Consider the following 23,435-nt stretch of genomic DNA (forward strand, 5'->3'; position numbering starts at 1 on the left):
AGTATTATGTAGTGTACAAAATATGTGTATGCTTTCACATATAGGTTCGTTTACACCAGCGTAACCACCAACTCATGAGTAATATGTTGAGCTATGATTTTATGATGGCGATGTCAATAGACAATAGGACATTTTCAGCTCCATTATAATCTTATGGAACCACCATCACATATGAGGTGTGTCATTGATAGGTCATTATGCCGGGCATGCCTGTATATCATGATTAAGTAGGGTTTAAATGGAACATTTTAAAATAAATTAAATTTATGAAATTAATGGGCTAACAATAAAAATCCATATTGTATTCTCAATATAGAAGCACTGCTTGAATGAAAATGAAGGGAGGAACGTTTAGAGTCACTGCTTTTACTCCCTCTTTGATTTACATGTCACTAAGTGTTTTTGATTCTCTTTGTGAACATGTTTTATAATTCCCCTACTATGGTCTTTAATTATCTTCTTTATTGATATTATGAACTAAATTGTGTTTCCCTAACCCTCAAATTCATATGTTGGTGTCCTCACCCCCAGAATGACTGTATTTGAAAATAAGGCCTCCATGGAAGACATTAAGTTTAAATGAGGGTATAAGAGTGAGGCCTTAATCCCATAAAACTGGTGGTTTTTGCTTGGTTGGCTGAAGTTTTAGTAACTGTATTGAGTGGTTAAACCATCACCACAAGAGATCTCTTATACCCATTCACAGTTAATCTCTATTCTCATATCCAGTCCCAGGCAACCACTTACCTACTTTTGGTTTGTATAAATTATACTCATGTAAAAAACCTGCTCATCTAAGATAAAAGTTGAAATTATTAAAAACAAACAAAGAAGGATTGGTGTTTCTGAAAGAGGAGGAAGATAACCAGAACTCTCTCTCTCCATGAGTTTGTACACAGAGGGAAGGCCACCCTGCTGGTACCTTGATCTTAAACATCTAGCGTCCAGAAACATGGGAAAAGAAATTCTTTTTTTTTTTTTTTTTTTTTTTGAGACAGAGCTGGAGTGCAGTGGCGCGAACTTGGCTCACTGCAACCTCCGCCACCCGGGTTCAAGCTATTCTCCTGCTTCAGCCTCCAGAGTAGCTGGGACTATAGGTGCGCACCACCACACATGGGGTTTCACCATGTTGGCGGTGGCTCATGCCTGTAATCCCAGCACTTTGGGAGGCAAAGGCAGGCGGTTCACGAGGTCACGAGATCAAGGAATTCCTATTGTGTGAACTACCCAGTGGGTGGTATTTGGTTTTGGCAGCCCAAGCTGACTAGTACAACTGACTTCACTTATCTTGCTTGGAAATATTATCTCTATGAAACAGTCTGGACATTTCTCTCAGGGCTGCTACCCTACATTTCCTGATACTTTCAGGAATTTTTTCTTTTCCATAAACATGACATGTCTATATCTACAGATAAAAGGTCAGAATTTCCCTCTAACACAAATTTTACCTTCGTTGATGTTACAACCACACATTCTCATCCTCCCAGTATATATTTTATATCCAGAGACTAGAACAATTATTTAGGTTTTCAATAAATTATTATTATTTCATTCTAGCCAAAGGATGAAACTAATACCATATGAAGATATGGAGAAGAAAAAATATAGATTTAAATTACTCATTATATTATTTTTGAATCTGATTTATACTAGTCTATATAATAATATTTCTAATTAAATATAAGAAAACAATTTTGAAGGAATGTAAAACTTTAAGAAAAAAAAATCTCCGCAGAAAAGAAGTCTCTCTGAAAAACCAAGCCAGCTAACACTTCCCATCTGCTGGAGGATCTTGGTATTCTGGTGAGAAGTAATTGGTAAGCTGTTATTTGAAAGAGTTGTGCTGTAGACAACTAAACTGACCAAACTAAAAGCATCTAGTTTCATAACTACTCTTCTGACTTGATGGTAAGTGTTCTAATATTATCCTAAAGATGGGACGAATGAGGAATCTGCATAACTTAACATCAACGTAAATAGGTGGGGAATCTGAAATTACTATCAAACTTGGAATCATTGTGATCAAGTAATCTCAGAAGTAAAGGAAATTTTCTTCTTAAACCTGGTGTCATATTTTTCAAGGGCATATGTTCTAACACTGTAACAATCACACACACAGTTTCCATGTATTTCTGCCTCAGAAATGATGAAGTGCATGTCAGTATGAAATCACAGGATAAAGATACATGTTCCTTTCTTGCTCTTGAATGCAGGAAGACTTCTAGCCCCTTTACACAGAACAGTTTACATTTATAGCATTCCTTAATAAATGACTGGAAAATTATTTCAAAACAAGGCTTATTCACCTGTACTTTCCTACCAGCTACTATTCCCACTATTGGTTTGTGGAATCCTCAATTACATTAGCTAAGATCAGCATAAGCTTGAAGTTTAGGATGTTTTTCCCACTACATACCAAAGTGGAACATGAGTATCTCAAGCTCATGTTTGTTGTTCAATTTCCTACTCATACTATTTTTGTGCTTTACTTTCTTTATCTGTTAAATAAATGCTGTTCAAATAAGAAAAAAAGAAATCTCTTTGGAAATACAAAATCATAGGAAAAAAGATTGTAGAACAGTTTTTTTTCATTGGAATGAATGATTCAGTGGCTTTTCTGTGATACAACTAGGTCTGATATAGACATTTTAGGATCCACATTAGTAAATCATCAGGCAATGAGACAGATGATGATTATCTGGGGTGAATATATTAATATTCAAGGTGTAATCCTACTAAAAAATACCAACAGTTTGTCCCAAGAAAATTAGTGTCTGAAAAGAACATCTAAACACATAATATTTGAAGAAACATCTCATTTATTGTTACATCCTATATTAAAACGATAAGCAGTATAAACAAAGGGTTGAAAGTTGAAGGTAATATCAGTACATGCTCAAGTAAAAAAGAATAAAAGTTAGTTTGGGATTTCAATTATTGTCCTTCAAAGAACTTTTAAAACAATAACCTAATCCTTAGTAGGGACACTTTTGCACTTCTGATGTATATTTTACTAATCTTTTAAAATTATTTTTCACTATATGTTTTATGAAGTGATTCTGTAAATACTTGTACCTAATGCTTTTGTAGTAACCTGCATTACTAATGCATATTTATAAGATGGTCCAGTTTTAAAGTTCATTGTCTCCAATTTAGTCGTTTGAGACACAATCTAAAAGAATGGAATATTTTAAAAATATTCTTGATCTTAATAAAAATCAAATAGTATTTTAAAATTCTAAAAAAGTAAGCTATCAAATTATAGATTTAGAATACAGAGTTTACTCATTCGATGAGGTAATTTTTAAAAATTACACATTAAATTCATGGAATTCTAATGCTATCAATCAGTTTTTTTATAATACAATATTTTGTGTATAATACAAATATACACAATTATATTCTAATAAAATATGATATTGTATACATATGACAGTGGTGTCAATAACACTAGAATATCTATTTCAAGATACATTGTAGTGATAATAAAATGTTTGAATAAGTCACAGGTGCTCCTGGTCCCATTTTTCCAAAAGTCTGCTTTTACAGACAGAATAAGTATAATGGGTACAGCTTTTGACTCAGAATATTAGAGCGGGATCACACTGTTGATCTCTTTAGCAGTTTAATCTAACCACCTTAAGCTCCAAAGATAGCACCAGGATTTTTTCTGAATGAAACTAAAATGCAATGGTTTGCTTTTTACCAAAATGATTAAGATCCCAATACTGTTCCATAAGCCTGATAATGGACACAAGCCAGAGGGAGGGGGGTGCATAACCTACCTGAACCAGGAGATGGCGGGTTCTGGAGAGCCTGAGGCCCTGCAGGAAAACGTCATTTCTTCTCCTCTCTCTGCTGTGGCATTAAAAGATTTCTGAGGCATTGAGATTGCTGGCGGCACTGAAGGAGAGATGAATATAGAATAAATAGAGATGAAAACACCTTCACTAACATCATTTAGAGGATTTTTGCCACATTTTAAGCTTTCAAATGTCATCCTTCACATCTCCATTTATATTAATGAAACTGATTTGGTTTCGTAGTAAAATAAGTTTACCACTGATCTGCGTTCTTTTTTAATTTTATTTTATTTTTATTACACTTTAAGTTCTAGGGTACATGTGCACAACGTGCAGGTTTGTTACATATGTCCAAATGTCCATCAATGATCTGCGTTCTAATGTGCAATAATTATATCAATTCATTGTAAAGCTATTTCACTACTAAATTTATTAAACAATAAAGTATATATTTTAGCAAACATATATACTTTTAGGAATTATGTCTCAGAAAAAGACAATACCACCCTAACTTATATCAATATGGAGATCTACTTTGAGCATAAGTGGATTTCCTATTTGGGTTCTCATTGGTCTGTGTAATGCCATAAGCAGTAAATCGCTGCTTCAAAACAGGGCTTTCAAATTAGGTGTCAAACCATAATGTTCTTTCTGATTAACTACACTTAATTTCTTCAAGCAGCTATAGAACATTTTATGAAGAGAAACTGCATAAGCCATACAGAGAATGGAAATAGATTTTCATGAACTGTTCAATTTTAAAATTAAGCATCTCCAATTTCTAACTAATTACATTGCAAAAACTGTATATGCTGCACATTTGGAACATGTGGAAACTGTTACTGAAATGCACTGTTTGCAATAAACAAATCACTAGCATCCACAATAGAAGCTAAATTTCAAAGTAGAGGATAAATTGTGACTCAATGCATACTTTCATAATTTTAAGCTGAATATCATAAAGTAATATTCCTAAAATTAAGTATATTAATTTTTTTACATACACTAAACAATACCAGACAGGCATTTACAAGTGTGATTATACTCAAATATCTGTACGATAGCATTCAGGTCAGCATTGATGCCACATTCCCTCCATTGATGGTAGAGATAAAAACTGGTATGTAACTTAGTAATTAAACACAATAAATCAAGTTTCTGCCTTTATGAATTTAGATAACAAGAAACATAATCTGACATGTTGTCTCTAAAGTAACATAATAATTACCAGTATTAGAAAAGATAGAACTTTTTCAGATATTAACTCTGAATTTTAAGTACATTGTCATTTGACTATCTGTACCCTGTTTTTCTTCCTTTGTAATTATGGAAAATAACATTTTAAACAAAATGCATGTTTTACCTATCATTATTTATACATTTAGTTGCAAGAGCAGTATTACTCTTTTTATTACAGTGAAGGTTTTTAATTCCTTAGAGAATTACAATGAAATGAATTCTTTCATGGATTTGTATTCTGTATGTGTTGAGTAGTCAACACTTCTTGGAAAGTTTCTATTTTATTCTTTACCTGGAAGGAACATGGGGATGTATAGTGAAGTAGTTCTATTAACTCCCACTAACATGTACGTGGTGGTCTACCTTCAAGTTATAATTCTCCTGACTGGCTGCTTAGGCAACAGAGATACCACTAATTTGACAGACTGATTTACCTTTTATGAATAATGGCATTCAGCAATTTCATATGTTTTCTGAGTCTTCCAAGTCTTTCCTCAACCCTCAAATATTTCTCAGAAGATAAAGATGATACTAACCATGAAATGCCTATTCATGTCACAGGTTGTTTGGTTCAGATTAACCGGCACCCACTAATTCCTTCAAATTTATTTGAGCCAAGGAAAACTAACTCCACTCAAGCACAGCCAGGAAGTATACTCATTTGTAATTCAATTCCAATTGTTTTAAATATAAAGCAACAAATAAATGCACACGTAGATTTTTCACCTAGCAGAGGACTGCTAACCTTAAGACTCACAACCCTTTTTTTCTCTTTATTTGTTTTTACGTTTTCTTTTTTTGGATTCAGGGGACATACGGGCAGGTTTGTTAACTGGGTATATTGCATGATTCTGAGGTTTGGGGTAAAGGTGGTCCTGTCATCCAGATAGTTAGCATGATACCCAACAGGTAGTTTTTCAGACCATCCCACCTGCCTCTTTCCCCTCTCTAGTAGTCCTCAGTGTCTACTGCTCCCATCTTTATGTGTATGGGTATTCAATGTGAGAATATGCAGTATTTGGTTTTCTGTTCCTGTTCCTGTGTGAATTTGCTTAGGATTATGGCCTACAGTTGCATCCATGTTGCAGCAAAGGACATGATTTCATGTTTTTTGTTTTTTTTTTTTTTTTTTTTGCAGTGTAGTATTCCATGGTGTATATGTACTGCATTTTATTTATCCGGTCCACCGTTGATGGGTACCTAGGTTGCCTCCACAATGGTTGAACTATTTACATTCCCACCAACAGTGTATAAACATTCCCTTTTCTCTGAAGTCTTGATGGCACCTGTTTTTTTTGACTTTTTAAACAATAGTCATTCTGACTGGTGTGAGATGGTATCTCACTGTGGTTTTGATTTACATTTCTCTGAGGATGAAAGCTGAACACCTATATCCATCTGAACTTTGACAAAGTTAACAAAATGTTGACTCCTTATTCACTAAGTGGTGCTGGGATAACCGGCGAGCCATATGTAAAAGAATTCAACTGGACCACTACCTTTCATCATATACAAAGATTAACTTAAGACGGATTAAAGGGTTAAATGTAAGGCCTCAAACTATAAAAAAGTATATATAAAAAAAACTTAGGACGTACACTTCTCGACACTGGCTTTGGCAAAGAATTTATAGCTAAGTCCCCAAAAGCAGTTGCAACGAATACAAAAATTGATGAGTGGGACCTAATTAAACTAAACAGCTTTTGCACAGCAAAACAAATTATCAACAGAATGAACAGACAGCCTACAGAATGGGAGAAAATGTTTGCAATATATGCCTCTGATAAAGGTTGAATATCCAGAATCTATAAGGAACTTAAACAAGTCAACCAGAAAAAAATAATAATCCAATTAAAAATGGGAAAATGACATGAACAGACATTTCTCAAAAGAAAACATAAAAGCGACCAAGAAACATATGAAAAAATGTTCGTTATCACTAATCATCAGAAAAATGATTTTACATTTAGGGCTGTGTGTCCATTAGAAAGTCACAGAAGTGATCTTGGTTCCTGGCCAACAGAATAGATAGAGCAGATTAACACCAAAGTATTTAATAGTTCTAACATTCTCTATTTATATTCTCAGTCTGTATGAAAAGCAAATTAGTTCATTTATTTATTTGGGTCTTCCCATAATTTCATTAACACATTTCTTTCCATTGCATTTTATTATATGAAGTTAGAAAAGTGAAACACCTGGGAAACCACATTTGCAAAGCTATTTTTATTACTCATGGATAGTAAGAAATTACATGTTTTCAGTTAATTTTAAGAACCTTCCTTTGATAACAAATGAAGTACCCTCATTTTACAATTTACATCTTTGACAATTTTTCAAATACTTAATTGCTTATATGAGGTAAAGAATGACTAGTATTTTAATATTATATAGCCTCTCAATATACAATAAGACATCTCAATTATGGAAAATGCATTCATCATTATTTTGATCATGAAATTGTTACTTTCATATAGTCATATCAGGCATCAATGAAATCCATCTGTTTTCTTTTTTAAAAAATTTGTATGTTTTGCTCTTCCCTACTGCTGCAAATGCTGTAATATGATCTAACAGCTCTCAATTTTCATTAATATTGCTTCTGGTTAATGGTCATAGTCCTCCATTCTGAATTTATGAGGGTGATCAATTTAAAGTGCTATTTAATGAGAATACTTTTCTGGAACTCAAAATGCATACAAAATTTAAAAATGCAAAGTATAAAATGACAGGCATAAAGAACGATAATTTTATAATTTCGTTTGAAAAAAAAGTCTATCTTCCTGATTACTATAAACTAAATACATACATACAATTCTTTTTAAATAAATGTAGCTGAATGGTCTTCAATCTTCAGTTGGCATATCCCTCTTGTTACAAAATCTAATCAATAGAGCATTTATATGCATATTTGATGAATAGCAAATTTGGGGCATTTTCTACATGGTTGTTCCTAATTTGTGAATACAGTAAAGCCGTGACCTAACTGCCATAAGGTATTGAGTACTGACTTCCAAAATCAAACCTATCTGAACGACACAGTAAGGGCTTTACACAATACCATCAGACTGTAGAAGAGTGAGGATCAAATCTGGTTCATTAAGTTGGTTTAAGAAAAATCAAAAAAAGGTTCCATTGACATTTACAATTACATTCTTAGTGAAAGTTAATATAAGAGGAATCAGCAGTTTAATCAAATAAGTATTTCCTTCCTTAGACAGCAAGTACAAAAACAATGACAAATTGTTAACTGATGCTTTGTTGCATTTTCATAATTACGCTTTTCTGCGTTTTCTAATTATTTGCCAAAGGAACCTGATTATTATGTTTCTTTTAAATTCATGTTTTGCATAGATCATATGTACAAGATCAAAAATAAAATAAAATAAAATAAGAGGCAACTAAAATTATTGACCTTCTCATTTTCCTGGTTAGTTATTATTGTTTTTTTTTTTTTTTCTTATGGAGTCTCACTCTGTCGGACAGGCTGGAGTGCGGTGGTGTGATCTCAGCTCACCGCAAACTCTGCCTCCTGGGTTCAAGTGATTCTCCTGCCTCAGCCTCCTGAGCAGCTGGGATTACAGGCACGCGCCATCATGCCCAGCTAATTTTTGTATTTTTAGTAGAGATGGGGTTTCACCATATTGGCCTGGCTGGTCTCAAACTCTTGATTTCGTGATCCACCCGCGTCGGCCTCCCAAAGTGCTGGGATTACAGGCGTGGGCCACTGCGCCCGGCCTTGGTTAGTTATTTTTATTAATTACAGTTGTTAACAGGTATTCACAGAGGATTGATTCTAGGAACTCCCTCAGATAGTTGTTATACTGTATTGTTCTTTATTTGTATGTTTTCATTTTTGTATTGTTAATTTTACTGCTATTTTTAAAAATATTTTTCATCCAAATTGGTTGAAAACACCAGTGTAAGACCACGGATATGAAGAGCTGACTGTGCTTGCATTTTTTTGTTTTTCTTTTTGATACAGGGTCTCCCTCTATCACCCAAGGTGACATGCAGTGGTGTGATCATAGCCTCTCACTGTAGTCTCCAACTCATAGGCCCAAGCAGTACTCCTGCCTCAGGAGTGTCTCACAAAGCCTGGCCAGCACTTGCATTTATTTATGCAAATATTGGTTAATATTTCAATATTTTTTTCTTTCTTTTAAAAATATGCCTGTTTCTGTAATCTGTTTCTTTTATCAATCTGACATTACATGTAAGAGACATATTTATGTCAATATATAAATAAGTCCTCACTCTTACTCAAACTGATCAGTATTCCAAACCCTGTGGATACACTCACTATTGGGCAAGTATAAGTCACCTGGCCAAATATGACCAGATATATAGCTATTACAGCATTTGTTTACACAATAAATTCTACATTTAATTAGCCATAATTGAAATTCATAGGTAAAATGGTAAATGAATATTTAATATGTTGATTTAAGAATATTAATCAGCTCTTTTGAATTGTCCTCAGCAGACATTATACAATTTTCTATACTAACACTGGATTATTTTTATAATCAGAGAAGTATAAATGAACAAATTAAAAAACATAAAAATAAAAATTTTAATAAATGTTAATACAATTTACTAAAGCTAATCCATCACTAGATGTCTACGACATTTTACCACCAAACTAAAGGGCTTATTAAATAAAATCTAAGTGAAAAGTTACAGTTGAAAGTAGGGAAAACATTACTGTGACTTTATTTTTGTCAAAAGAAGTCTTTCCGCAGTATGAGATAATAATTAAATAAAAGGCCATAGTTAATATGGAAGATCTCTCAAGTCAATAAATACATAAACAAATAAATGCAAGCCTGAATGTTCCTTTAATTCTTGAAAGCTAATTTCACCACTAAACACGGAAATTTTTATATTCTTTCAGCGTACATTCTACAGTTAACAATATTCTACGTGAAAGGCCCTCAGAGTGTTTCAAGAAACCCTGAGGTCCCAAAACACCTTTCAGAAGTTCTCTTGGGTCACCTCTTTTCCAACCGAGTATCTGTATGCAGGTAGATTTTCTTTTGAGAAAGTCAGCTATTGGATTGTGCTAATGGAGAAAAAGTTCAATTATCTCCTTATCCGAAAGTCTTTCTCAGGTTCTAAAATATGTCAGGAAAGATTGAATGCAGAAACAGATCTGAGAATTCACCTGTTTTATGTCAACTTATACATTAAAAAAAAGTTTTGGGACCACCTGGGGTACAAAATGGACCAGAATACAAGTTGGTAATTCAAATTTAAAAAGAAGTCAAGGCCTAGGATGGTAGCTCACACCTGTAATCCCAGCAATCTGGGAGGCTGAGGCAGGAGAATCACCCGAGCCCAGGAGATTGAGATGAGCCTGAGAAACATAATGAGACCCTGTCGCTACAAAAAAAAATAGAAAAAATTAGCAGAATAGGATGGTGTGTGCCTGTACTCCCAGCCATTTAAGAGGCTGAGATGGGAGGATAGCTTGAGCCTGGGGAGTCAAGGGTGTAGTGACCTGTGATTGTGTCACTGCCTGGGCAACAGAGCAAGACTCTGTCTCAAAAAAAAATTAATTAATTTTAAGAATCATATAAAACTTATAAGAAAAATTATGTATAATAAAAGTCATGGTGTGTATTTAAAAGTAATATAAAGGTGTAAGATTTCAGAACGTATTTTTAGAGTTGGTAGTACTCATTTTGCAAAATTCTGCAGAAAATAATCTGTTGGAAAGTATAAGTAAGTGTGAAGATTTCAGGACTCATCAAGGAAAAAGTTATGATGAGAGGAGGCATTAACACACAATGAGTGACTTAGGTGCTACTCATACAGGTTGCTTGACATGGGAAGTTCCTGATAGCAGGAGGCTGTTTAAAGACACCATGTCCCGTCACCACTCAGAGAGTGGGAGAAGGGGAAGGGAACTCCTGGAAGAGTGAAGAATCTGAGAGGGGACTAATGTGTCCAGGTGATGTCACTCAGCAGTACAGCAGAGTCTCTCAGACTCTCTCAGAAGGTAGAAGGGCAGCTGTGGGCTTGGTGTCTTGTATTGCCCTTGGAGTTTGTGTATGGCTAGCAGAAGTTGGGTGCAGTTTTGCAGTTTCCAAAGCAGGCTGATTGTCAATGTTTAAAATAGGCGTATGCAGGGTAATTTAAAACAGTCAGATGTGTAAATTTTTGAATTTGCCACTGGCAGGTTTATGTGCTAATGGTCCAAGGACCAATATACAGGGGCTATATTTGTTTCATTTATATATCAAGAATAAATATGGCTGGGCGCAGTGGCTAACGCCTATAATCCCAGCACTTTGGGAGGCTGAGGCGGGCAGATTGCCTGAGGTCAGGAGTTTGAGACCAGCCTGGCCAACAAGGTGAAACCCTGTCTCTACTAAAAATACAAAAATTAGCCGAGCATGGTGGTGGGCACCTGTAATCCCAGCAACTTGGGAGGCTGAGGCAGGAGAATCACTTGAACCTGGGAGGCGGAGGTTGTAGGGTTGTAGTGAGCTGAGATCACGCCATTGCACTCCAACCTGGGCAACAGAGCAAGACTCTGTCTCAAAAAAAAAAAAATAAATAAAAATAAAGATAAAATTGGAAGATGATGGAGATGTTGGAGAAAGGGTTATCTTGATTATTAAAACTGGTCATTTTACTGTAATATCTTAATAATACAAAAAATAAATATATGATCTGCTGTTTCAACTTTGGCAAGTTATTATTGCATGTTTTTAAAATAAGTTAATGGGTGCAGCACACCAACATGGCACATGTAAACATATGTAACAAACCTGCATGTTGTGCACATGTACCCTAGAACTTAAAGTATAATAACAAAAAAAGTAAATAAAATAACAAATTTTGTAAGAACAGCATTATTTCCACCTTTGATAAACTACCAGAAAGAAATAATTGTGACTACTTTCATTTTCTCCCCTATAAATCTTTTAATTTTTATCCCATTAACTAAGAAAAGTATGGCTTTAAATACACTGCCTTTCAAAAGGCAGTAAGAATCCTAAAGTGTGGGCTAAATGTTCAAAGTCACACTGAAGTCATCAATACATCCGAAAATCATTTTTAATATATATATATATATATATATATATATATATTTAAATAAGGCTCTGATTGTATATGTCAACAAGTTTAAAAGTAATCACAGAATTCCAGTTCTGGATTAATTTGAGACATCTTGCAGTGTCCTATCTCCCCACTTAATATGACCATTATATTTGGATAGAATATGTATGTCATCTATTTGAAGACTCTTAAAAGTAAATTGCAGCAGACATATTGCTATTAAGAAATATAACAGAATTTAAGATATCACCAGACAAACTGTGAGATAACAATTTTCTTTTCAGAATTCCATGGCCTGGATTGAAGGCATCACAAAACCCAGAAGCTGTCATCAACACTGCTGAAGAAATGTCCAAGAAAGAGAAACCTTCCAGTTCAGACTCAGGAAGCAGGAATGAAATCTGGCAGTGACAATGTCAACAGAGGAAAGCTGTAAACACCCAATTCTCTGAGAGAATACATTCTTCTTCAATCAGATAAACTGTAGTCCTAAGAGCAAAATCTCCCATTGCTTTTATCCTCCTCATTCATCTCATCAGTTGAACCAGAATAAGGCCATAGTTGGGGCAGAGAGTGATAAATAAGATCGCAGCTTTCTGGCCAGGGGACTAAAAAGTGGTGACCTACGGAATCGGAAAGTATGTCAGAGATCACAGAGTAGGAAGGCCTTAGGAAGGCATCCACAGCAAGTTCTTTAGGAAATCTTTAGCTCTGTCCTGACCTGTGCTTATTGAATCGGATTCTAAACATTGCCAAGATTTTGTGAATTTAACTAAAAGGTAAACCTCCACACAGGTCCTGGAATGGCCATTGGTACACATGCAGGACAGATCTGACAAACACTGAAAGGTAATGAAAATGGCGTCTGAATATAAAACCAAGAAGGATGGTCAGAATTTGTTGTCTGATCTAAACAAACTGATTGCCTACAAAAACAACAGAAAAAGTGAACATTTTCCATAATACTGAAATAAGATCCAGAGTCTGATTATGTAATATTCAAAGTCCTAAATATAATCTATTGTTGTACCTGTTAAGAACTAGGAAAATCATGTAATTGGAAATGCCAGTGGCATGCTGACACATGTTGGATTATCTAAAAGCTGTTTCAAAGCAACTGTTTAAAACATGTTCTAAATAATTAGGTGAAATAAATGGAAATATAGAAAGTGTCTCCAAAGACATACAATATATTTTTAAAACCCCAAATAAATATTAGCATTCTACTTATGTTAACAACAAAAACAACAACAACAAAATTCATGGATGTGCTGAATGGATTGACAGAGAAAGAGTTATCAAACATAAAGAATTACAAATGGAAGTTATCCAATTTTGAAAACAAAAGGAAAAAATGAATAGACTTCAGGAACTTCTTAGACACTACCAAAATGTCATGAAATCCAAGAAGGAAAAGAGAAAGAGGACCAGGACAAATTAATGTAGGTATATATGTGTACATATGTATATGTATCAATGCATCTGACATCTGAAAACTTCTCAAATAGGCCAACAGCATCAAACCCAAGATAAACCCAAAACAGTTCATGTCGAGGCACATCATAATCAAACTTCTAAAAACCAAAAATATACAAACACCAAAATATGCAATAGTTATAGGAGAACAATGATTCACATGACTGTGAATTTTTTTTTACCAGAAATCATTAAGGCCAAAAGAAAATGAAACAAAATTTGTAAACTTCTGAAAGAATAGAACCGTCAAAGCAAGGTCTATGTTCAGCAAAATACCCTTCAGACATTAAGGTAAGGAAAACTATTACAATTTCTACCAGCAGACTTGATACAAAAGAATTGCTCAAGACACCTTTAAAAAGAGAAAAGAAATTAAATCAAAGGAAACATCAAACTCTAGAAATAAAACATGAGTTACAAGCGGTAAATATCTGAGAAATATATCACACTATTCACTTTTTAAGATATTTAAAATAATTTAATTGTTGAAAGAAAAAAATTCTCTGATAGAATTTTCAATGAAGGGAGGTATAATACATAGGAAAAGTATGATATAAAGAGGAGTAGATGTAGGGACCTATATAATGCTATACTTTCTACATTCAAATTTGAAATGGTAAACATTGATTCTAAGTTAATAGGGACATTGAATTACAAGGGCAACACCCCCTCCCTACAAATTGTGAAAACAGATATAGCCAGAAACATTATAGATACAGTAAAATACAATTCTAAATAATGTTCAATAATCAAGAATTTAGAGCAGGGAAAATAGAAGAATGAAAGACAAAAAGAACAGACTAACATTTTAAAAATGGCACATCTGAATGAAGTGTAAATGGCTTAATTTTAGAATAAAAACACAGAAACTGGCATAATGAATAAAATATAACCTAACTATATGCTGTCTATAAGAAATCACTTGAAATGTAATGATAAAACTAGAATAAAATAAAAACAATAGAAAAAATATGTCATTCAAATGCTAATCAAAAGAAAGCTGCAGTGGCTATGTTAATATCAGAAAATGTAGGTTTCAGAACAAATGAAATTAAAAGATGTAAAAGAGAATATTACATAATGATAAAAGGGCCAATTAAGCAGAAAAATAAGACAATCCTACATGTGCATTCAACTTGAAAAAGTGCTTCAAAATATATGAAGCAAAATCTGAGGGACAAAAAAAAATTGGAACATATTCACAATTACTGTTCAGGATAGCCTAATAAACTAGATAAACAAGAGCAAAATAAGGAAAAATTAAGCAGAAGGAAGAAAACAGTATAAAAGAAAAGGACAGTAATGAAATTGAAAACAGAACAAAATAGAGAAAATTTTTTTAAATGAAGTTTATTTGGAATAACAATACAATGATTAAACCTCCAGCAAGACTCAGGATGAAAAAAGGAGAGATGACACATATTGCCAATATCAGGATTGAAAGAAGAGATATCAGCACAGATTCTACAGATAATAAAAATATTTTTAAAAATCCAGATAACGTTATGCACACAAACTTATCAATGTTGAAAATATGAACCACTTCCTTGAAAACCAGAAACCACAAAGTTACTAAAAATAAAATACATAACAAAAGCAATCCTATAATTATTAAAGATATATAAAAAATACATTTATTTAAAGATAAATCAAAAGTCCCCTGAAAGGAAATGTTCAGACCCAGATAGTTTATCTGTTGAATTTAAAAATATTTAAAGAAGAAATAATAGCATTTCTATACAATCTCTTTCAGAAAATATAAGAGGAGGGAATGTTTTTAACCCATTTTATGAACACAGCATTATGGTGATAATTCAACAAGTTATATATAGTACAAGAAAATAAAAGTACATACCAATATTTCATGAATATAGATGCTTTTATAAAAAAAATTAGAAAAAAAAATCTAGCTGTAAATAGAAATATATCAACATTAAGTTTTTTTTTTTCTTTTTCCTGTGAATGTAAGGCTGACACAATACTGTTATCAGCAGTTTCTTTAAAGTGTAGGTTGGATAGTAATTGAGTATTAACATAATTTAATTATACATTAATGAATAAAGCTTCAGAAACCTCTGAATCTAATATTAAATAATTGTTCTTTAAACTGTTAGGTGGATAAATTAATTGAATATAATCAAATTATATAAAGTATATTGAGTATAATTAAATTATATTAAGTATATTAAGCATATTAATCAATACTCAATTGATTTATCCAACTTAACAGTTTAAAGAAAAAATCATTTAATAACGAGTTGATGCTAAAACAAAAAAACAACAAAATTCCACATCCACTCATGATAAAATCTCTGAGCAAACTATGAATAAAGGAAGACCTCCTTATCATGACGAAAAACATCTGCCAAAAAATTTAGACCTAACATTGATATATAGGTAAAGAAGTGAATACTTTATCTGTAAGACCGGGAGCAAGTAAGGAAATTCGCTGTCAGCACTCCTATTAAACCTCACACTGAAAGAACAACACAGTACTAGGCAAGTAAAAATAGATTTAAGACATACAGTCAGAAAAGAAAGAAATCTTTTCCAATTTGCATAAATTAGAAGTAGATTGTTATATACAATATAAGCTCAAGGAATCTTCAAAAATATTGCTAGAACTAATTGTTGAGTGTAACACAGTCAAAGGATTAAAGAAAAACACTCCAAATCAAATCTTATAAGCATATTAGCAATAAACATTTGGAAACCAAAACTTTTTTACAAATGTACAACAGCTCCAAAACTATCATACTTAGGTGCCAATCAAGCAAAATTTATGTATGATATCTGAATGTTGAAAACTACAAGGATCTGATAACAAAAACAAAAGAAGACTTTAGTAAATAAGAAGTCATACCATGGGCCAGGCGCGGTGGTTCATGCCTATAATCCCAGCACTTTGGGAGGCCGAAGTGGGTGGATCACGAGGTCAGGAGATCGAGACCATCCTGGCTAACATGGTGAAACCCCCGTCTCCACTAAAAATACAAAAAAATTAGCCGGGCATGGTGGCGGGCACCTGTAGTCCCAGTGACTCAGGAGGCTGAGGAAGGACAATGGCGTGAACCCAGGAGGCAGAGCTTGTAGTGAGCTGAGATCGCATCACTGCACTCCAGCATGGGCCACAGAGCGAGACTCCGTCTCAAAAACAAAACAAAACCAAAAAAACCCATATTTGTAACCATCTTTTGCATAAAGTCATTCTTGTTATTCATTCATTCATTTAACAAAAGCATATTGATGTCCCAAACACTAGGCCAACAACAACAACAACAAAAACAAGAAGTCATACCATGTTAATATATTTGCAGACTCAAGATAGAAAAAAAGTAAAATTCTTTCAAAACTAATATAAAGCTCATTCACAATTGTGATTAAAATTCCAGCTTGATATGTTTGTGTAGACAAATTGTTGTGAAACTTTAAATGGAAGGCAAATAAATTATAATTTCTAGAACCCTTTTGTAAAAGAACAGGTGGATAAATGATACTACCTGATTTTAAGTGCATTGTCAATGCACTGTGATATTTTGAAAGAAATGTTTCCTGAGCAGTAGGTCTCAGCTGTGGGACTTACTATAAAGTTGTTCTAAAGCTGTGCTAATATGGCACCCTAGAAAAGATAAAATTATAATGGCAGGGAAAGAAGTGGTGGTTGTCAGTGTTTAGAGGTTGAAAGAGGAAGTGACTACAAAGGGATTAGAGAGTGATTCAGGGTGAAAGAACAATTCTGTATACTGACTGTAGTAGTGCCAAGATGAATCTATGTATACGTTAAAATTCACAGAATTCTACAATTAAAAAAGTGAATTTTACTGTATGTTAACTTGAAAACAAACATGCAAATATTAAAAATCATATTGATAGTTAAAAAAATTGTCATTGTGTTTTGTAACAATGACAATCAGATTCAATAAGCTGATGCTCTGAAACAGCCCATCCTCCTGGAGAAGTCAGTTCCTGATTGTTCTAAAGCAGAAAAACATTTTTAATTCTGCCTATTTGAAGGAATCATGACTCTTCTTCAAGGAATGCCTGTTTCTACTTCAGTTCATCAGATTCTTCTCTTTCTTTAAATCATTGCTCTGATCTACCCAAAGTATTCTGAAGATTCCTTCACTTCCTACTGTTTGTCTTTGTTATGAACTTCAGATTGCACTTCATGTTCCTGAGACACCTAAAATGAGGGCCATGTTTCAGATCATAGTGCTACATATTTTGAAAAAAGCATTGTGATATCCTGCTGTTAAAAATTCACTGGCAAACCTGAGGGAGAATTAAAGTAATTAATTAATAAAAATAATTTATTATAGAACAAGATGTATGGATAAAGTAGGCAGAAAGTGAAATTCAGACATAGCTATCTGAAATTGCTTTGAGTTTAGTACAGAATGAGAGACTAAAATATTTGGAAGTCAGGTCTTCCTATTACTAGGATACCTTTTTCAAAACCTTAGAACACTGAAATTTTGTTTGCTGTACTGAAACATGTATCTAAAAATATCAGTTTCCAACCAAGATGCGGAAACATGTACCCAATTTATCTTAGCACCTGAAACAGCTAAAAATATCAGAAACATTGTATAAAACAACTGTTTTTCAAGACTTTGCGCATCAGTCAATGAAATCATTCAATAGAAATTCCTAAAATATGGGGGGAAATGAGGTGAGTCCTGCTGTCTCAGCTTACTGTCTAGAGAGAGTTTCTAGACTGCAGCACAGGAATGAGGATCCCAGTTGGAGTTTAGAGGTCTCCTGAGTGAGGAGGTAGGGCTAGTAGTACAGAGAAGTGGATATTGGCTATAGTTCACAGGGCACAGTGCCAGACAGGACTGAGTGGCAAAGTGAGGATTCCCTGAGATTTGCAGTGATTAACCCTGTAGTCTCCAGATGAGTACTGATGAGTGCACCCATGAGAGGAAACTAACTGAGGCCAGGGAAAGAACTATGCAAAAGAATCGGAAGGAACAACTTTCAAGCTCAAACAGAGCAAACAAAAGTTTATATTCTCATGAGCCAGAATAAAACCAACTCCTAATGCAAGACAGATAAGGAATTCAGAAACATTCTTATCTCATGGGTGAGGCAAAGAAAGTCCAGAACTATTCTGATCAAACTTAACAAAGCTTAAAGGCAAAGACTGAAGGATTAAACTGTTTCCAAGTAGTTCATCTGTATTTCCAGAAAAAAAAGGTCTAAAATATTGAAAAGAACAACAAAAAATCAGATAAAGAGGTAACATTTATAACATCTAGTATCCAAGCTAAAATTATTATGAAAAGAAGCAGGAAATATAAGCTATAATGAGGATACAATATAATTGGCCGAAAATTAGCCCAGGAATAACACAGATTATAGTACACAATAACATTAAATCAGTTATTATGATGGCATTCCATGCAACCAAAAATCTAGATGAAAGACTGATCATGTTGAAGACTTCATAGAAATTTAACTTATTTTTATTTTTATTTTCAGTTCTGGGGTAGGTATTTTAAAAATCATGTGTCTACATAATCCTAAAACCATAAAAACCCTAGAAGAAAACCTAGGCAATACCATTCAGGACATAGGCATGGGCAAGGACTTCATGTCTAAAACACCAAAAGCAATGGCAACAAAAGCCAAAATTGACAAATGGGATCTAAGTAAACTAAAGAGCTTCTGCACAGCAAAAGAAATTACCATCAGAGTGAACAGGCAACCGACAGAATGGGAGAAAATTTTCTTAACCTACTCATCTGACAAAAGGCTAATATCCAGAATCTACAATGAACTCAAACAAATTTACAAGAAAAAAACAAACAACCCCATCAAAAAGTGGGCAAAGGATATGAACAGACACTTCTCAAAAGAAGACATTTATGCAGCCAAATGACACATGAAAAAATGCCCATCATCACTGGCCATCAGAGAAATGCAAATCAAAACCACAATGAGATACCATCTCACACCAGTTAGAATGGCGATCATTCAAAAGTCAGGAAACAACAGGTGCTGGAGAGGATGTGGAGAAATAGGAACACTTTTACACTGTTGGTGGGACTGTAAACTAGTTCAACCATTGTGGAAGTCAGTGTGGCGATTCCTCAGGGATCTAGAATTAGAAATACCATTTGACCCAGCCATCCCATTACTGGGCATATACCCAAAGGATAATAAATCATGCTGCTCTAAAGACACATGCACACGTATGCTTATTGCAGCACTATTCACAATAGCAAAGACTTGGAACCAACCCAAATGTCCAACAACGATAGACTGAATTAGGAATATATGGCACATATACACCATGGAATACTATGCAGCCATAAAAAATGATGAGTTCATGTCCTTTGTAGGGACATGGATGAAACTGGAAACCATCATTCTCAGCAAACTATCGCAAGGACAAAAAACCAAACACTGCATGTTCTCACTCATAGATGGGAATTGAACAATGAGAACACATGGACACAGGAAAGGGAACATCACACTCCAGGGACTGTTGTGGGGTGGGGGGAGGGGGGAAGGATAGCATTAGGAGATATACCTAATGCTAAATGATGAGTTAATGGGTGCAGCACACCAACATGGCACATGTATACATATGTAACAAATCTACACATTGTGCACATGTACCCTAAAACTTAAAGTATAATAATAATAAAATTAAAAAAAAAGTCATGTGTCTACATATTAAAAGCTAAAGTGCCTGAAATGAAGACTTCAGCAGAATGAACAGTGGATTAAACATTGCCAAAGAAAAGATTAGTAAACTAGAACGTGTAATAAGAGAGAATATCCAAAAATTAATACAAAAAGGAAAGAAAATGATCAAAAATGAAAGATAAGATTATTTTTTGAAAACTATCCAGAAAGTGAAAGATCAAGGTCAGTTGGGAACATTCAAGTAGCCTATATATGTGAAATTGGAGTCCCAAAGGGATGTGGGACAGAGAACAATATGTGAACATCTAATGACTAAAACTTCTAAATTTGTTAAAAATGATCAACCGAGGTCATCAGCAAAACCTGGGTACAAGTATGATGAAGAAAGCTTCACCAAGGTATAATGTATCCATACTGCGTAAGAAAAGTGATAAAGCAAAAATCTCTAAGAAACTGGGGGTGACTGGTCGGATGGGATACTTTATGTACAGAGGAACAAAATGTCAGAGGAGTTTCTATCTAAAAAACTCAGGCAAATATAATGATTCATAATTTTTATAGTATTGAAAGAATAAAGTCTGTTAATTTAGAATTCTATATCCAGCAAAAATGTATTTTATATATGAAAGTAAAATAAAGGTTTTCTCAGACATACAGTAGGTGAACTGAATCCTTAACAATGGAAGTGCACTACAAGTAATGCTAAAGGATCTGGGAACTTATACCAGATAGAAATCTGGATTTACATGAAGTATTGAAAAGCCTTGCGAATAGTAACTATGTAGATAAATATAAAATACTTTTTTCTAATAACTTTAACATTAATTTTAATGTAATAATTTATGTGAGCTAATTGGAAGTTTGAATCTATACATAGTGTGTGTACGTGTATGTGTGTGTGTGTGTGTGTGTGTGTGCGTGTGTGTGTATGCATAGCTCAGTTGTTGGGGGAAGAATAATGTCTCTTCCCAAATATGTCAATGCCCTAACACCTGGCCATCTATGAACGCATTAAACATCATGATCTAAAAAGTCTTTGCAGGTGTTTTTTAAGGTTACAGAAATTAAGTGAGGAAATTATCATGAATTATCTAGGCAAGACCAATCACATGATCCCCTTTTCATCTGATATTAAAAGCAGAGATTTCTCTTCAGCTGTAAGAAAAAGAGGAAGGCAGAAGAGATGCAGCAGAAGAGGGATGTGTCAGAAATATTCCAAGTATGGGTTGGATTTTACATACTGCTGCTGGCACAGAGGTTTAGAGATTCCCATTCAAGGATCAGAAAGGAGTTGCTCAACGGTAAAGGCAGCCTCCTGCAGGTGATTTCAAGCAAGCAAACAGGACCTCAGTCCAACAGAAGAGAGAGGCTGAATTCTGCCAAAAACCTGAATGACATTAGGAAGGATTCTGCCCCAGAGCCTCCCGAAAAGATCATAGTCCTGCTGACCCCTGGATTGTGATCTTATAATATACTGAGCAGATCCCAGCAGAGCCTATGTGGACTTCTGACCTAATAATTAAATTCTGTTGTTTTGAGCCACAAAATTTGTTGTAATTTGTTGGAGCAGAAATAGAAAACTATTATGAGTTTTATGATTAATGTGAAAATATCTGATAAACTTAGCACAAAGGCTGGAGGGGGTATTTTTTACATTATATGTGAGGTAGTGCAACATCATTTAAAAAAAGACTGAAAACTACGTACTAAAATAAGAATGAGTTATAGTTAATGAGACAAAATAGGAAATTAATTGATTATTAAAATATTCAAAAATAAGAAACAGAAGAAAAATAAAACTATGAGCAGATATCAGACAATACATAGCAAGATGGTAGGCTTAAACCCAATTACGTCAATAACATATTCAATGTGCAGCACTCTAATTCAAAGGTAGAGACTGTCAGAATGGATTAAAAAAAACAACTGTATACATCCTACAAAAACCCACTTTAAATATAGATAAATGCTTATTTGCAATGACATGGATAGAACTGGAGATCATTACGTTAAGTGAAATAAGCCAGGCACAGAAAAGCAAACATTGCATGTTCTCACTTATTTGTAGGATCTAAACATCATAGCAATCGAATTCAGGGAACAGAGAGTACAAAGATGATTAACAGGGGCTGGGAATTGTAGTGGGGGCTTGGGGGAGGAGGTAGGGATGGTAAATGGGTACAAAAATAGAAAGAATCAATAAGACTTACTGTTTGATACCATAATGGGGTGACTATAGTCAATAACAATGCAATTGTACATTTTAAAATTTCTTAGAGTGTAACTGGATTGTTTTTAACTCAAAGGAAAAATGCTTGAGGGGACAGATACCCCATTCTCATATGAATGTGCTTCTTTCACATTGCATCCTTGTATCAGAAAATCTTATGTACCCCATAAATATATATGCCTACTATGTACCCTCAAAATTAAAATACGTTAAAATTAAAAGAAAGGAAAAAAGATACTCCATGTAAACCTTAATGCAAAAAATGCTGGGGTAGATTGCTAATACTCAGGTATTGGAGCAAATATTATCTGGGATAAACAACCAATTCCTAATAAGAAAGACGTCAATTCATCGGAGGACATCATGATTCTAAACTTTTATCTATATAATAAGAGAGCTTAAAAATACATGAAGAATAAACTGATACAACTGTGAAAAAAAATAGACAAATTCTTAATTTTATTAGAGTTTAAACAGCTATTTCTCAATAACTAATAGAGCAAGTAGGTAAAAAAGATACAGAAGACTTAACATTACCAATTGGCTGTAACCTAACTGATAATTACCAAAACATTAACCAACATCAACAAAATACACATTCTTTTTAAGTGCATCAGGAATATACTTGAAATGATCTAAATCACAGTATGTTCTCTGACCTCATTAGAATCAAATTAGAAATTCATGACAGAACTATATCTGAAAAATCCACATATAATTGGAAGCTAAGTGACATACTTCCAAATGTTTCATGGGATAAATAATAAATCAAAAGGGAAATTACAAAACATTTTAAAATGAATGGCAATATATATGCAATATATCAAAATTTGTGAAATAAAGTTGAAGTAGACATACAGGGAATTATTCAGCACTAAATGCATGCATTAGAAGAGAAGAAAGATTTCAAGTCAGTATTATCAGGTTTAACCTTAAGAAAACAGAAGAAAGATCAATAT

General features: G+C 33.8%; 1 protein-coding gene across 5 annotated transcripts in view; it reads right to left on the minus strand.

Annotated features, from left to right (window-relative positions):
• The window catches only part of NCAM2 (neural cell adhesion molecule 2), a 574,592-nt gene that overhangs the window by 212,050 nt on the left and 339,107 nt on the right, over positions 1 to 23,435 (minus strand). For all 5 annotated transcript variants that reach the window (XM_032175135.2, XM_032175137.2, XM_032175139.2 and 2 more), the window contains one exon: positions 3,786 to 3,903. In XM_032175135.2, the coding sequence (XP_032031026.1) occupies positions 3,786 to 3,903 (118 nt within the window). The remainder of the gene's footprint in view (positions 1 to 3,785; positions 3,904 to 23,435) is intronic.

Source organism: Hylobates moloch, unplaced genomic scaffold (genome assembly GCF_009828535.3).
Source record: "Hylobates moloch isolate HMO894 unplaced genomic scaffold, HMol_V3 SCAFFOLD_14, whole genome shotgun sequence".
NCBI lineage: Eukaryota > Metazoa > Chordata > Mammalia > Primates > Hylobatidae > Hylobates > Hylobates moloch.